We start from the raw sequence: 17,920 nt of genomic DNA, 5'->3' as shown, positions 1-17,920 counted from the left end.
GTCGGCGGTTCGAATCCCCGCAACGGGGTGAGCTCCCGTTGCTCGGTCCCAGCTCCTGCCAACCTAGCAGTTCGAAAGCACGTCAAAGTGCAAGTAGATAAATAGGTACTGCTATAGCGGGAAGGTAAATGGCGTTTCTGTGTGCTGCTCTGGTTCACCAGAAGCGGCTTAGTCATGCTGTACGCCGGCTCCCTTGGCCAGTAAAGCGAGATGAGCGCCGCAACCCCAGAGTTGTCCATGACTGGACCTAATGGTCAGGGGTCCCTTTACCTATGGATTTCCTCCCTGCTCCCCTCTGCTCTGAGAAAGGGCCAGGGGGCTGCTGTGGCAGAGCAGAGGTGGCGGCAGCAGTACAGAGACTCTTGTGGCCCAAATGCCTTGCTCTGAAGAAGGACCTCTTTGGGTGGAAGGAGGGAGGAGGAGGAGAACTCACTACTGTTGCTTAAGGAATGAAGGAGGAATTCAACACTGGCAAGCCACACCTAATTCGCACTTCCCAAAACCATGTGCAAACTGAAGAGCAGATGTCCTTTAAAATTTGCACTTATCCACATTTTGTAGCGCAGTGCAATTCTTGCAAATGTACAAAAGAATGTGTACATTGGGAAAATGTGTGTACATAATGATATGCCAGTAAAAACAACAGGCGCAAATGCATAATATTACAGGAAATTTCTTGCAAGATGGGGAAATGCATACATAAATAGGTACTTTAGGAGAAGTTTGCATTTAAATGCTGATGAATTTTCATGATGAATCTTTTTTTAAAAAGAAAAGAAAATGCAAACTGATGCAGAAATGTGGAGAACAGAAGGTAAGATTGGAAAAAATGAGAAGAGAAACAGAAACTGGCAGATTCATTCATCCCTCTTGGCTTCTTAAAATAAAGTCCCAACTTTGCTCCTCTTAACGGCTGCTGCTGCTGCCGCTGCCATGTTTCTCTTCACTTCTGCGCTCTGCCTCTCAAGGGACCTGAGAAATCCAATTATGGCTGGATTTAAAAAAAAAATTGCTATTTTTGTTTCTTTGCCCCAATGGTTTGGTTAGAATCAGAATTGTAGAATTATGGAGTTGGAAGGGATCCCGAGGGTCATCTAGTCCAACCCCCTGCAGTGCAGGAATCCTGCCCACAGCTGTCCCTGTGTAATGGATGATGCACAACAAAATGTGGAAAAGGAAGAAGAAAGGGTTAAACATGAAGACAAGAGCTCCAGTACCATCAGCTTCTTAAATACAACTGAGAAAGCAACTACTGTGGAGAAGCATCACCAACAATGGGAAATGAACTTTGAAGAAAAGGGGGAGACTGGAGAAAACATAATTGGGAGAAGTGAGATTGAGGGGTGGGAAAAGCAGAGGGAGGGGAGGGCAGAGACTTGGATTTGGAACTGGGACAGATTTGGTGTGGGTTGAAAAAATTGGTAAATTGGTATTCAGGCTGGTCCAAAAACGGTTTTGAAATCTTGGCTGGATGAAGGAAATACTGGTCCAAATGGGGGAAAGATTCCGGGGGGGGGGGAGGAGAGGGTGTTTAAGAGAACAAAGTTAAGAGGTTTGGTTAGAGATATGAATATATGTAACAATTGATATTTCTTGTGGGGGGTGGAGGAAGGGCTGGGGAATGAAATTTTAGATTTGTATAGTAGTATTGATATGTTTTCCTGCCAACCTAGCAGTTCGAAAGCACGTCAAAATGCAAGTAGATAAATAGGAACCGCTACAGCGGGAAGGTAAACGGCGTTTCCATGTGCTGCTCTGGTTTGCCAGAAGCGGCTTTGTCATGCTGGCCACATGACCTGGAAGCTATACGCCGGCTCCCTCGGCCAATAATGCGAGATGAGCGCCGCAACCCCAGAGTCGGTCACGACTGGACCTAATGGTCAGGGGTCCCTTTACCTTTGATATGTTTAGCTAGGTGGTTGGGTGGATATCTGCCTATCTTCCTCCCTATCACCCTGAAGCCTCTGGTGGCAGAGGGGGCTTGGGGGGGGGAGAGAGGGGTGGAAGGAAACCCAATTACAAAAATGGACCTCCTTTGGATGGTCGCACCTCATAGGTTCCTCTTGTGGCAGGAGGGGGCCTGTGGGGAGGCGATACGAAGAAGGTGGGAAATAATGTTGATTTTAAAGAATAAGAATTGAAATTAAGAATAAGAAACCCGCTATAACTATATTAAGAAATTATGAAAACCAGGAAGAGGGGATCTGAGGAAGTCACAAATATAATGTTTATCAAAGTGAGAAATTGATATTTTTAATTGTCTGTTTGTGTGTTATGTTGGAGGATTATATATAAATAGCTGGGGGGGGGGGAATCCAAACCTTATCGCTCCTTTTATCCAGGGGCCTCTTGGTGGCGGGGGGGGGGGGGTCCAGGGGTTAAGGAGGGAGGGGAGGACAAACCCAGCTTTAAAATGGACTACCTTCGACTCTCAACACCCGCAGGATCTACTGGTGGCAGAGGTGGACTTGTGGGGGGAGGGAGGGAAGGTGGATGGATATGTCTTTTATGTTCTGTCTTTTTTGTATTTTGTGTGTTATTATATAAAACCAATAAAAATTATTTTTTAAAAAACAAAACAAAACAGAGAGTCAGGAAGCTGAGACCACCACAGGTGGACCGGACCCAGTGATAACTAGTGAGTCTAGGGAATTGACTAGTGAAACCGTACCCGCTGAAGTACCGGGAGTTGCTGGAGAGGGACTTCTGACCACAGATAGGCCTAGGGATGCTACAGGCGATCCAGCAGGATTCTGAGACCACCGCAGCACTTGAAAGATTTTGTACATAGTGTCAACATGGTGCGGGGGGGGGTGTTGTGTATTGAGTCAAAGGATTTTATATCTGCATTACTATTGTCTGTATGTGCTTTAGGGTAAAGTAACTGCCTTTTGGTTCCAGGGGGTACAGCTACTATTGGTTCATTTAAGCTGCTGTATTTGGATCCTCTGTCTTATTGGTTCCCTCCAAAAGGCAGCACTGGGATTGCCTGATATTGTTCCCTCCAAAATGTATCCCTTTCTAGCTAGTTCCCTGTCCCTATAAATGTAGCCTTCCTGCCCTCACAGTCAGTCCTGTTTTGCCCTGAATAAAGAACTGTTCTATTGAAGATGCGTATCTGGACTTCTTAAGCCATGACTCAACACTATATTTCCACGCTTTGCTTTGCTGGGCTGCATATTTTGTAATTATAAATCTCTCCTGGGGTTCTTTTACCAAATAGTACTTGTTCCAAATCTTGATCTTGTCATCTGGGGAATTCTCCTTATATATGTATAGATATATTCCTTGCCACCAACAAGATGCTGATCTCAGAGTCCAAGCAGCTTCCACAAAGCTTCAAAGGAGGAGGAGGAGGAGGAGGAGGAGGAGGAGTTTGGATTTGATATCCTGCTTTATCACTACCCAAAGGAGTCTCAAAGCGGCTAACATTCTCCTTTCCCTTCCTCCCCCACAACAAACACTCTGAGGTGAGTGGGGCTGAGAGACTTCAAAGAAGTGTGACTAGCCCAAGGTCACCCAACAGCTGCATGTGGAGGAGCAGAGACGTGAACCCGGTTCACCAGATTATGAGTCTACCGCTCTTAACCACTACACCACACTGGCTCTCTCATAGGTCTCATAGGTCAAAACCAGCATGGACTTAGAAACAAATTGCCAGCCAGTGCAGATGAGATAGGTGCAACCTGAAACAAGCCTTGATGTTATCTGAACAATTCAGTCTGCTCTGCATTATGGCTCCTGGAAGCCATCCTTTGGAGGATAAGGCTGCCTGTCCACTGTCCAAAGGGGAGGGTGCTATGGTGCTCAGGTCCTGCTCTGAGGCTTCCCGTAGGCATCTTATCCATCACTGGGAGAACAGGATGCTGGACCAGATGCTCTTATAACTGTTTCAATCTGAAGATGTTGTGGCTTCATCATCAAGGCAGCTTTTTCTCCCCCCACTATCTTTGGCTTAACATGCAGCCTGATGAAGAGTTCTGGAGAATTTGAAAGATTGCTCACCATTAGGCGACACTACGAAAATCTCTTGTACTGAGTCAAACTGTTGCTCTAATTTGATCATTGTTGTCTGCACGAACTGGCAGAGACTCTCCAGAGTCTTGCCCTACTGTGTGGGTAATATTTTTGGACAGAATAGGATAGGATATATTGAGTCGAAAGAACAAACACTCTCTTGGCTCATAGCTGCCAAGTTTTCCCTTTTCTCGCGAGGAAGCCTATTCAGCATAAGCTAATTTCCCTTTAAAAAAGGGAGAACTTAGCAGCTATGTCTTGGCTTTTAAATCAAGGAAGGACAGATTGTTGCAAAACAGAACCCAACAACACAAAAAGGAAGTGCAATAATATGGAAGAATTGTGGTTGTGCTGGTGCTGACAAGGGCACACTGTGTGTGTGTGTGTGTGTGTGTGTGTGTGTGTGTGTGTGCTAGAAACTTCCTGATTTTCATCTGTGAGATGTTTGAGGCTGTTAAACTCCAGCCTCCCCACTACCGGTATTTCCCTCCAATTTGATCAAAATGGATCTAGCCCTGCTTCTGTGCCTTCCATGCAGAAATTCAACAAACCAAAGCTTTCCCCAGTTTGGCGTTAAAGTGATGGGCGTGGTGGAGGAGGGAGCTTAATTTTGGCCACACAGGTTGCTGTTAAAGGCGCAGGTGAAAAAGACTGGTGAAAAAAGTGGCAACCTTACATGTTCAGGTGCCCTTGTGCAAATGGCTCTTTGACTCTTTGACTCCTGCTCTCATGGAGCCGCCCTGATATCCTTGCAAGTGAGCTCTGCTGCCGCTTGCAAAGCTGGGCCTTTCATTCTGATATTGGAAAGTCCCTGTAGACTCACTCATTTGGTCAGACACCTCAAAACCGCAATTAATACAAGCTCCGGAAAGCCCAAGCCGTTCTGAAAACGAACAAGTAAAATGAGTCATATCCCAACCCTTTTGACCCTGGTTAGAAAGAATGCAACCAAACCACGGGTTGCTTCTACTGAAATTTGTAGACCCTAACTGTTAAACTAAACCAACCCTTCAGGATATCTCGTTACAGTTTGGGCAGCTTTAATTTGCACTGATCACAGCCTCTTTAACTGAACACCATTTTCATAGGGTCGCCAACTGGCCCCTGATCCTTCAGTGCTTTCAACAGGAGCCTGATATGCAGGTATTAGTGTGCAAGGAAGCCTGTCTCCATGCCTGGAGAAGCCTCAGCTGCTGAATTTTTTGTTATATCATCTGCTGTCGAAGAACGGGAGCACCCCAGAGCAAAATTCCTTGGTCAGTTGGTAACCCTGCCTTTTAACCTGAGTGGTTATGGAGAAAAACAACACAGGCATTTTCTATGTCTGTAGGGCTGTGAATCTCAGCACCCACACTTTGAATTGTGCTTGGAAATGTCCTGGGAGCCAGTGAAGATCTTTCAGACCCTCTAAGTGTCCCTATTTTCCAGGGGCAGTCCCAGATTTACAGAAGCTGTCCCAGTTTCTGATTTGATCCTGGAATGTCCCACGGACATCCCTATTTTCATCGGAGAAATGTTGGAAGGTATGGAGTCATCCGACCCCTGAGCCAAGGAGAAAAGTAACTATGCAACCTTAAGAAGACATCTGAAGGCAGCCCTGTATAGTTTTATTATGTTTTCGTATATGTTAGAAGCTGCCCAGAGTGACTGGGGCAACCCAGTAAGATGGAATAGGACATCCCTATTTTCATTGGAGAAATGTTGGAGGGTATGGATCCTTTAGGACCAGTGTTACATGGTCCTGGAGGCCACTCCCAGAGTAGTGCACAGAAACACCATTTACCTTCCCACTGGAGCAGTACCTATTTATCTACTTGTACTTGACGTGCTTTCGAACTGCTAGGTTGGCAGGAGCAGGGACCGAGCAATGGGAGCTCACCTCATCGCGGGGATTCAAACCGCCGACCTTCTGATCGGCAAGCCCTAGGCTCTGTGGTTTAAACCACAGCGCCACCCGCATCCCTTTATTGAAATTAATAGGCACAACTAATTTGGGTCCATTAGTTTCAATGGGTCTACTTTGAGTAGGTCATTGGTGACAACCCTTACTTTCTGGGCAGGTGGCGGTGATAAATTAGCCCACATAGGAGTCAAGATGATGACTCTGTTTCCTTGCTTGGTGAGAGGCCCCAGAGATGGAGCTGAAATTTGTGCACACTCTCACAGTAAGACAAAGGCACAGTCCCTGCAAATCTCCTTCAAAGGCAAAAGAGAAACTGGTGGTTGGCCAAAGGAGAGAACAGAAAATTTGGGGCTGTCCCCAGTACATCTGGCCAATTGGTTTGCACATGGCCATGTTAATTAGCAGGGAGTGGAAGAAAGAATTTGAACAGTTGGCCAGCAGCACACCTGGAGGGAAGTGGCAGGGAGGGGATTGGGGAGAGATGCAGCAGAGGCCAGCTTGGTGGGTGTCTAACAGATGCTTTTGTGGCTGAAATAGCAACCTGTCCCATTTCACTATAACAGACTGAAATATCTGAACAACTGAGATGAAGTCTAACCGATATTCAGAAAAGGAATTTGGATTCCCCCCCCCCCAAGTGCAGAATACTCAACAGAAGATGCTCAGGCTTGGTAGAGCCTCCAGGGAAGACAAGTTTCGGAGTAACCGTCAGCAGTCGAAAGTTGCCAACTTTTTAAAATAACATAAGCCAGTGCCTGAGCTGGTAACAGAAGCTTACATAAATTCTGTAGGTGAACTTTTGCCTGTCCCAGGGTTAATAGGGACGGGGCAGCTTAACAGCTCTGAGTCAAAGGCGCAGGAGTAGAAAACAAGATGGCAAGCATTTTGAAGACTTATGGATGGATGCCAGTATCAGGAGTTGGTTTATAGATGACCACAGTAGAACAGGAATCCTAAAACTGTGCATCAGAGCTCATTAGGGTGCCATTTTGGCTTGATAGCAAGTCAGTAATTGGTCAGCTCAGAAGGGTCTATAGATGGCTGTTCTAGTTGTGGTCCTTCCTTTGAATTGGCTCCCACCACATTGGTCACCCATCACCTTAATTTCCCCCCCCCAAAAAATGCAATGTCCTGGTCCATAGATCTGTAAAATTCATAAAGCCCAACAGACTGGTAGTGTGGGTCAATGCTATAGGTCAGTGCTGAAGTGTTGCATTTTGGGTAAATTAAAATGGCAGGCAGCTTTCACAAATGGAAGCCAATTTAACATTCACTGCTAAAATGCCACTTGGGGGCTGGCAGCAAGTGGGGGTGATGTTGTCACTGCAGTGTCAGAAGAAGAGATAGTGGATCGTCATGATCATTTGGTGGTGGGCCCTCCATGAGAAAACAGCTCGTGCGTGTTCAGAACTACAGTATACTAATTATTAACTAAATAACAGAAATTGTTGTCTACTGCATCTCAGCAAGGTCTGCCTCATTGGCACTGCCTCTTTCCATGCAACAATTCCAAATTATCCTGATTGGATCATTTCCTCAGGGCTGCATGGACTCAGTACAACTGCCCACCCTCAGGGGAGTCGCTCACATGAGTTTTTGCTCCAAGATGACTTCCTCCCATTCATAAGTAGAATGGTCATGTCTCAGGGATGGGAATGAAGGAACATTTATACACATGTGGTGAAAATGCCCATTGATTAAAAACTTCTGGCTAAAAATATGTCAGGAAGTGGAACAAATTACATCTCAATCTATCAGTTTAGATCCCAAAATAGCATTGCTTTCTATATTTGCAGATGAAGCACAAAATCTTAGAGACAAAGACTTAATTCTGCATCTTATAACTGCAGTACGTCTTGCTGTTGCTAGACACTGGAGGACATTAAACGTGAACCTATATGAAGTTTGGTATGCTTATGTCTGGAAATTAGTTTTGATGGAAAAGTTAACAGAAAGGGTATGTGAAAGAAAACAATGTGAGAAACTGCATAACTTTACATAACATCCTTTATTACATATGCATCAAAGAAAGAACATGCATTTAAACCACCTAAGACACATAGGAGCATGTGGAATGATATTTTTAAAACCAGCAACTGTATAAATATTTTTTTATTTGGCTATATTACTAATGTAATTATCTGGACATAGTTGGGGGTGTTTTTTGGGGGGGTAGGGGAAAATTGTATTTGATTGATTGTATTTGATTATATGTTGTTCTTATATTCAACTAATAAAATATTTTTTTAAAAAAACTATTCAGGAATCTTTGCGCATTTCTAGGGCAAGGAGTTGATTATGACTACTTTAAATAACACAGGAAGCAGGAGGTCCATGGTGTGTGTGTTGGTGCACAATTTGCACAATTTGCACCAGGGCTTTTACCTGGGGGAACATGCTGGGATTGCATGTCACTAATTCGTAGTGCACTGCACTGACTGCCTGTGAACTACCAGGTGACATTCAAGGTGACATTTGATTCAGTTTGCACCTAATTCATACTTGCTGAAACAATATGCTAATTGAAGCACAGCCATCCTGTGAAATTTGCACTCCTCTCAAGTTTGCAATGCAGTTCACCCGTCAAGTAGTGAGTACAAAAATGCATATGCTGGGGTAAAGTATGTGTAAATATGCATGTATTTGTGAAAATATTAGGGGGGAAACGGTTTGCAAAAATGCATATATTGGGCCAAATTGCATACCAAAATGTGTATATTAGGAGAAAATTTTACTAAAATGCTTATGAATTTTCATGAGGATTTTTTTTTCATATATAAAATAATTCTCAAACTGATGCGGAAATGTGGAGAACTGAACTTAAGATCTGATAAATGGGAAACTGCGAGGACCTGAAATGGATAGAGTTGCCCACCCCTATTGACATACAAAGGCATAAACGCCTTGGGGCCCAAGTACATACATCTCTCTCAGTTCCTTTTGGCCCTTGCCCTGGCGAGGAAGACCTTCTTTTCTTCTTGCCCAGTGCATGCATGGGATTCCATGAGGCAGGACCTTTTTGGTAGCAGCCCCCCAATTATATAACTCTCTCTCTATGGAAATCTGCTTGTAGTCTTCAGGCATCAACCTGAAGATATACGTGTTCAACTGGGCTTTTGGAAGGTAAATGCCTCAGGGTCCTAGCATGTGTAGTGTGCACCAGCATGTTTAAGTTTGGCTCTGCTGTTGGGAGTTTGTTTTTACTGGTTTCATTTTCTAGCCTCACTGTAATTTAATGGTGCTGCACTTAATTGTGGGCTGCTGCTTGGGAGGAAGAGCAGTAGAGAGATAAATTTAACAACAATGATGACGACAATGATGATAAAAAATTGCATCACTTTGGCTAGATTGTGTAAAGTGTTCCACCCCACCCCACCCCCCATGATTAAGAGGCATATCAATTATGTTAAATTAAATAAATAGATTGTGGCCCCTAACAGTGAAAGGACACACAAATCTCCTGACTTTTTATTTACTTTAGAGTACTGGGGAAAGGGGAGGATCTATTTCCCCTGCTCACATAATCTCCCTGACCAGTATTGCCCTCTGGAACCTGCTATTGAACCTGTTGGGGGGAAGCCAGGCTTCCATATTGTACCCATCTCTTCCGCTACACCCTGGAGCAGGGGTCAGCAAACTTTTCCAGCAGGGGGCCGGTCCACTGTCCCTCAGACCTTGTGGGGGGCTGGACTATATTTTGATGGGGGGGAAAAATAACGAATTCCTATGCCCCACAAATAACCCGGAGATTCATTTTAAATAAAATGACACATTCTACTCATGTAAAAACACGCTGATTCCCGGATCATCCTTGGGCCGGATTTAGAAAGAGATTGGGCTGGATCCGGCCCCCGGGCCTTAGTTTGCCTACCCATGCCCTGGAGGGTGATAAGAGCAATATCTGGAGGGCAATTTAGATCAGGGAATATACCAGGCATCCCCAAACTGCGGCACTCCAGATGTTTTGGCCTACAACTCCCATGATCCCTAGCTAACAGGACCAGTGGTCGGGGAAGATGGGAATTGTAGTCCAAAACATATGGAGGGCCGAAGTTTGGGGATGCCTGGAATATACACAGTTTCTTTAAAGTTTTAAGAAAAAAGTTGCGATATAACATCCTCCAGTCTCCAAAGTGACGTTACAGTTTCAGCTCTAAAAGTAAACATTTTCAGGCTTTATCAATTCAATGAGCTGCCTGTTTGCAGCCAAGCTCTTGTGGGGGTTATTTAAAGGTGCCCTGGTGTCAGACGCTTGAGATGCTCTGCTCTAGAGATGTTGATGGGACAGGGCTGAAAATATACAGTGGTTTTTTCTCCTCCCTGGTCTCCTTATAATTCTACTTTTAATTTCTCACCGAGATCTCCTGACAGCGTTTTTACGACCGCTTCATGCTTGGAAAGGACTAAAATCTTGCACGCATCACTTTCCTCCTCCTCCTCCTCCCCTGGAATCTGAGTCCTGAACAGTGTGTTCATTTGCCCTCCAGATCTTACTCATGCTTGCAATCCAAGCGTAATGCCTGCACAGATTTTGTCCAGCCTCTGAGCTGCATTTGGTGATGTAAGTTGATATTTTAATTCTCTTACAAGGAATGGTGTTTAGAGGAATGACTTAAGTGGATTACTCATCTTCTGTAATAACTTGGCAGCACTCCCATTTCTATTCCTAGACATGACGCTCGAGGCTTTGATTCCTCTCCCGCCTCTTTGGGTTGTTGCTTTTTTTGTTTTTTTAATCTGAGAAATTTACGCCCATGTGTTTTTCAAAGCCTCAACCCTCCCTGTCATGTGGCATTGCATTCTGGGAGACGTAGTTCTGTTTGCATTCAAGGCAGAGATTTCTGAGGCAGAAAAGCCAAAGGGCGGGAAAAGCTGGTGGTCAAAACCGATGTAGAAACTGGTATGGCAGGACAGAGGCGTCCCTGCTGATAAGACAGCAGTGTTTCTAAGAAGTGGACTTCCTATTTCTTTACAACGGAAGCCAAATGCTCACTAAGCCTTGGGAACTTTTCTTGTCAAAAGGTGATTCAGAAATGTTCTTGGAAAGGAAGAAAGTCACCCAATATAGATGTTGCTCAGGCCTGAGGCACATATTTTGCCTGGTCAACTGTCCTGCAAAAGGAGCAAGACACAACTTTATCCCTTGCATATACAGTATATAAAAAATCAGGTTCCTTTCAGTCCAATGTTATAGTGTATTTGCGGCATTGCAATGACAAACACCAGAAGTTCAGCATGGGGTGTCTCTGCAGAGGGCATTAACCTAAGGTTACCAGACGTCCCTGTTTCCCGGGGACAGTCCCTGGATTTACAAATCAGTCCCCATACAAAATCCATTGAAGTTGAAAAGTGTTCCTGGATTCATTGAAAAAAAAATCTGGTAACCTTACGTTAACCTTTCCACTACGATTTAGTTGTTTATTGTTAGCTGCATTGGTGCACCCTCTGCTCATTCTCAGCTCTGGTGGGGCTTAAAGGATGGGCACTGGTACTCCTCTCTCTGCACCATCAGGAATGCGGGCTAGAGAAGAGGACTCTTCTTTGGCGATCACTCATAGCTGAGCAAGATTGTCTTTCATGAACACGGTCTTAACAGTGAGTCTGTAAGTTGCAGTCGACTACAGGTCTGTCAAGTGAAGACACCAGCATGGCAGCAGTGACTGAATTACAAGGAAGGGGAAAGGTGGGCCTTAATGGCAACAAGACAAAGCCAAAATTACGGGACTATTTAGCTCAGTAAGAATTGCCTGCACAGTTATTGGCAGCAGCTCTGCAGTCATAGCTGCCAAGTTATCCCTTTTTTTAAGGGATTTTCCCTTATGCTGAATAGGCTTCCTCGCGAGAAAAGGGAAAACTTGGCAGCTATGTCTGCAGTGTTTGAAATTATGTCTTTCCAGCTCTATTTGGAGCTGCCTGGGATTGAACCTGGACCTTCTGCATGCAAAGTAGATGTTTTAGCACTAAGGTCTATCTCTTTCTCTCCCCACTTGCAATTTGTTTAAATATATGTATATTCCACCCTTCCATTTGGATCCCTTCCAGTCGGGATTCAGGCCTCATCGTGCGACTGAAACTGCCTTGGTCGCACTGGTCGATGATCTCCGGCGGGCTAGAGACAAAGGTGAGAGCTGCTTCCTAGTTCTGCTGGATCTCTCAGTGGCTTTTGACACCATCGACCATAACATCCTTCTGGACCGTCTAGAGGGGCTGGGAACTGGGGGCACTGTCTTACAGTGGTTCCGCTCCTTTCTCCAGGGTCATGTCCAGAAAGTGGTGTTGGGGGATGAGTGTTCAGACCCCTGAGCTCTCACTTGTGGGGTGCCTCAGGGTTCTGTCCTCTCCCCCATGCTTTTTAATATCTACATGCAGCCGCTGGGAGAGATCATCAGGGGGTTTGGGCTAGGTATTCATCAGTATGCGGATGATACCCAGCTCTACCTCTCTTTTAAATCAATGAAGGCGGTGAATGTCCTGTGTGAGTGCCTGGAGGCGGTTGGAGGATGGATGGCAGCTAACAGATTGAGGTTGAATCCTGACAAGACTGAAGTACTGTTTCTGGGGGACAGGGGGCGGGCGGGTGTGGGGGACTCCCTGGTCCTAAATGGGATAAGTGTGCCCCTGAGGGACCAGGTGTGCAGCCTGGGAGTCATTTTGGACTCACAGCTGTCCATGGAGCCACAGGTTAATTCTGTGTCCAGGGCGGCTGTCTACCAGCTCCATCTGGTACGCAGGCTGAGACCCTACCTGTCCACAGACTGTCTCACCAGAGTAGTGCATGCTCTGGTTATCTCCTGCTTGGGCTACTGCAATGCACTCTATGTGGGGCTACCCTTGAAGGTGACCCGAAAACTGCAATTAATCCAGAATGCGGCAGCCAGACTAGTGACTGGGAGCGGCCGCCGGGACCACATAACACCCGTTCTGAGAGATCTACATTGGCTCCCAGCACAATTCAAAGTGTTGGTGCTGACCTTTAAAGCCCTAAACGGCCTCGGTCCTGTATACCTGAAGGAGCGTCTCCACCCCCATCATTCAGCTCGGACACTGAGCTCCAGTGCCGAGGGCCTTCTGGCGGTTCCCTCACTGCGAGAAGCAAAGTTACAGGGAACCAGGCAGAGGGCCTTCTCGGTAGTGGCACCCACCCTGTGGAACGCCCTCCCATCAGAGGTCAGAGAGATAAACAACTACCTGACATTTAGAAAATACCTAAAGGCAGCCCTATTTAGGGAAGTTTTTAATCTGTGATATTTTAATGTATTTTAATGTGTGTTGGAAGCCGCCCAGAGTGGCGGGGGGGGGGGGGAGACCCAGCCAGATGGGCGGTGTATAAAGAATAAATTATTATTATTATTATTATTATTATTATTATTATTATTATTATTATTATTATTACTTCAAGGAGCTCAAGGTGGTGCACATGGTTCTTCCCACCCCCATTCTATCCTCATCACAACACTGTGAAGTAGGCTAGGCTGGGAGACGGTGACTGGCCCAAGGTCACCCAGTAAGTCTTATTCCAATCACTGCACCATACTGTCCCAGCCAGATGGGCATGGCATAAATAATAAAAAATATCATCATCCCTCCATGCTTGTTGCCAACCTTCTGTATGGCAGTGGAAAGGTAGCAAGTGGTGCTGTCAACTGGTTAAATAGAATCATAGAATCAGAGTTGGAAGAGACCACAAGGGCCATCCAGTCCAACCCCCTGCCAAGCAGGAAACACCATCAAAGCATTCCTGACAAATGGCTGTCAAGCCTCTGCTTAAAGACCTCCAAAGAAGGAGACTCCACCACACTCCTTGGCAGCAAATTCCACTGTCGAACAGTTCTTACTGTCAGGAAGTTCTTCCTAATGTTTAGGTGGAATCTTCTTTCTTGTAGCTTGAATCCATTGCTCCGTGTCCGCTTCTCTGGAGCAGCAGAAAACAACCTTTCACCCTCCTCTATATGACATCCTTTTATATATTTGAACATTACTATCATAACACCCCTTAACCTTCTCTTCTCCAGACTAAACATACCCAGTTCCCTAAGCCGTTCCTCATAAGGCATTGTTTCCAGATAAATAATGTTTAGGTGATCAGCTGCTTGCTGCTTGCTATTCACTATCTGTGAATTGATTTACATATTTACATATTACTAAAACCTCACAATACGTGCCTTTTTGAGACTGAAGAAAACGTGGTTGTTGTTTGTATGTGCTTCCCAACATGCAAATAATCTCTCTGTACAACAAATCTATGAACTGGCTCAGCTGAAAATTTATTTTGCTTTGGAAGAGATACGAAAGTTCTCTCTGAGTTTATGTCATGGCAAGGAACTGCCCAACCACTAAACCTTTCCTTGCCAGCCACACCTCCTTATCAGCAGCTACAACCATTGTCAACCTGGTGTTTTCCAGATGGGCTATGGTTCCCATCAGCCCCAGCTGCCATGGCTGTTGGAGTTGTAGACCAAAACATATGGAGGGCATCGTGGTGAGAAAAGACTAAGCTCAGCACATATATCTGATTGATCTAGCTGCATTCTTACACGAAAACATAAATTGATCCCCCTTCTTTCTCAAGCAAGCTGGTTCTGCAATTGATTTTAGAAGTTCATCATTGTAAAATCCAGAACATTTTTGGTCTCCCAAGGGGATGCTTTCAACTGTGTTGACTTGCTTGTGTGTGAAAATCAACAAGGGATGAGGTCCTTCTTACAGGATAGCAATGCTCTCTCCTCTGAGGTGCATCTGGTGCCAACACTGTTTACCTTGGCGATGATGCACCTGATTGCCCAGAGCTAGAATGCAGTGGTTCTATGTTGCGATCAGTTGCTGTTTATTCTTGCTTTTATAAATTTTCACCTAACTGGTATTTTGTATGTACTATTTCCTATTTGCATGTAACCAGTCCTGGAGCTGTTTGACAAAGGACAGGGTTATAAACTGACAGATTGACAGAATAAAATGTGCAAGTTACTTACTGCCTACCTTATAGGGCTGTTGTAAGGATGAGCAAGATACTATTTCTGAAGGTGTTCAGAATGCGCTTGCAGTTGCATTTATTATTCTTTTGCCAGTTGTTTCAATGGATTCTAATATTGTATTTTTACATTGCTGTAACCCACCTTGAGAGCATATAGTGAAGGATGGGCAGGGAAACAAATCTGCAATAATAATATTAATAAGAATCTTTATTTGATCGCTGACCACTCATTTGAGGCCACAAGTCTCCCGCCAGTGAAGGCAGCAAGTGCTGATCTGCCATGATCTGAGCCAGCCCTGGACTTCTGGAGGCAAGGATGCTGTGCCAATGTCAGAGGGGCCTGCCTTTAAAACAGGGTGGGTGGGGCAAACCCTGGTGCTCGCCAGAGGTGCTGGACTACCCTCATCCCCAATGACTCTGTGAGGGATTCTTCTGCCATCTCTATTGTGGCTTTTCTCGACCTGGATACTCAGTACCCCTAAGCAGCCATTCCCAGCCAGATGCCCTCCAGATGATTCGGACAACTCCCAGCAGTCCCAAGATGTCAACTGAAGCATCCAGAGCACACCTGGATCCGAGGGAAGGTTGTTACTTTCAACATAGCAAACAAGGATGGCTATCCCACTGGGAATGATTGAAAGACACCACAATAAGCGCCTTTTTTAAATTAATGGTGCATAAGTTTTCTTCTCTCAGAACCACACTTCCCAGAATCCACTAGGACCGAGCAGGCGGGTCTCTTTCTCCTGAGTGACGGCCCTTCTCCCTAATCGCCTGAGGCGGGCGCTCGGCGCCGCCCTATCAGCGCGCAGGATGAGGCGCCCGGCGAGTACCGTATCGCGGAGGGAAAGCGCTGCTGGATCAGTTGTGGTGCGGACTCAGCATCACATGGTAGCTGCGGCGGGTGCGGAGCCGGGGAGGATCTGCGCTCCGGGCGATGGGTGAGCGGGCGAGCGATGCCGGGCGGGATCGAGGTCGGAGCCGGGCGCTGCGTTGGGACGCGGGCGGCTGGGGCGCGCTGAGGACTAGCAACTTGTTCGGAGGCGCTTCCTTTTCGCTGGCGGAGAAGCGATCGCCGGGGAAGTGAGGGATGGGGGGCAATAGGGGAGGGTACGTTTTGACCCCCTGCTCTTATTTAAAGTCTTGTTTGCATTTAAGAACCTACGCTGGAGTGGAGACTTCTGATCAGTGTGGAGGTGGGAAAACTTTGGGTGTTTGTAGTGGGGGGAACACGCATTTTCCCTCCTCGGAGATCAATTATAACAATTAGTTGTTTCCGGATAGTTGTTTCTAGCGAGTATAGGTTGCAATAAAACGAAGCCGCTTCCCGTCAGAGGCTTCCTTTCTTTGACCCGCATGGGAAAATTCTCCTGAATCCCGTTTATCCGCGAAGACCCGACTTTTACCCCTAGGGAAAGTGAGGAAGGGGTAGCGGGCGGAGCTTGCCTTATTCTTAGGGACGGGTTGTTTTCTGTTGTTTCCGCTTTGGGGCGGGGCGGGGGGGTCTAAGCGATGTGCGACTGTTATTTTTCTGCTCAGGAGAACTATCGGACCGGTCTCTATGCAAATCCTCTTCCCCGTTTTGCGCGGCTCAGCATATAATAATTGGCGGCGATTAAGTTGCAAAAGTCACTGAGTTTGCATTTCTGAGCAGGTGGAGGAAAGAACAGAGGGCGCGTTGCGGGAGGCCGGGGGAAGGCGTTCTGCCGAGCCAGCCAGTTTTCTTGTTGGAAATCGTCTTAGTTTGCTGTTAAAACAAAACAAGCTCCCCCCGCTCCGCCACAGCCACACACTTGGTATTCGGAACATGGTGCGTGCCAACGACGTCCACGTGATTGGATCCTTAAAAAAAGAAACCCAGCATAAACTTTGTCTGAAGTTTTCTTGTGTGTTTTCCCAGTACTTATAAGGAGATTTCCACCTACCACCCCCCCTCCGCGGATTTTTTAAAGTCCTTCCTGGACTTTCTGGTAATTTTGATTTCAGTTCTCTTCTCACCCTCCCCCCCCTTCAAATTTAGTCAATTTCAGCACTGCCGTCTCATATTTGGTCATTCCTTTTCCTGTTGTGGTTTTAAATCTCTTGCTGTTCTCAGCTAATTTATTGTGTCAGCTGTGAGCAAAAGCCACCCCCCCCTCCCCCGTATTCCCAGAAGAGGCCTCCCTGTCCCGCCACACTCCTGCCCTGCCAATCTCACGGTCCCTAAAGAGTTAAAAGAATATGTGATATATTGAATGAAGTGTGTGCACGCAGTCCTGGGTGTATTGTACTCTGTCATTTCCTGAAAGTGGCTTGATCTACATTCTTTGAAGATGCTAACGGCTTTCGGCTGCTGCTTCCGCATCAGCCCAGAGATGTTTTTCTAGGTTGTTGACCTTTCTCATTTTCCCAAGAACATTTTTTTTTATTGAATGAATAGTGCATCTGCTTGTGGAAGGACTGAGCCTCCTTTCTTTCATTGGCTGCTTGCCATACCCAGGAGTGGAAGAACTCGTTGACCCTGTGAGAAAGAGAGATATAAATCACCGCAAAATAAAACCGCATACTGGCATCATTGGCAAAGCAAGTGCTGACCAGGAGCCAGGGAATTCTGAAATGCCAGCGCCGCCTCAGCTCTTCCAGTTCAGAATGATGTTGCAGTTGTGTATTCTTTAAGAAATCACCCTTGTTCACATGCGCTCCACTTCCTTTAGGCCAGATGCTGTTGAACTTTTCACTCCCATCAGTCCCAGCCGGCTTGTCCAGTGGTCAGAGGCAATTGGAAGTGTGGGGTCTGGCAAAACATCTGGAAGGCCAGCAGTTTCCCCACCCCCATTTTCAACTGTTACATTCATCCATTCCAAATCCTGCACTGAGAATAACTGAATTCTGCAGCCTGTATAAAATCCCACAAGCGGAGCGCGTTCGCGGATCTTCTCTCTTACTTTTGCATAATTTTATTCTAACTTTTTGTTTCTCATTGGCATAATCTGTTCTTCTTGGGAGGGACAAATGCTCTGAAGTCCCACCTCCAACCACTGAAAATATTC

The 17,920-nt window shown here is 45.9% G+C and overlaps 1 protein-coding gene across 1 annotated transcript in view; it reads left to right on the top strand.

The window, feature by feature from the left end:
• The first annotated feature begins 15,754 nt into the window (after positions 1-15,754).
• Positions 15,755-17,920, top strand: part of ARID5A (AT-rich interaction domain 5A) — a 32,590-nt gene continuing 30,424 nt past the window's right edge. The window contains exon 1 of the mRNA XM_035117546.3: positions 15,755-15,832. Coding sequence (XP_034973437.1) covers positions 15,829-15,832 — 4 coding nt within the window. The 5' untranslated portion in view covers positions 15,755-15,828. The remainder of the gene's footprint in view (positions 15,833-17,920) is intronic.

This window comes from Zootoca vivipara, chromosome 6 (genome assembly GCF_965207765.1).
Source record: "Zootoca vivipara chromosome 6, rZooViv2.hap1.1, whole genome shotgun sequence".
Lineage (NCBI taxonomy): Eukaryota > Metazoa > Chordata > Lepidosauria > Squamata > Lacertidae > Zootoca > Zootoca vivipara.
This window is presented reverse-complemented; position numbering and strand designations above follow the sequence as displayed.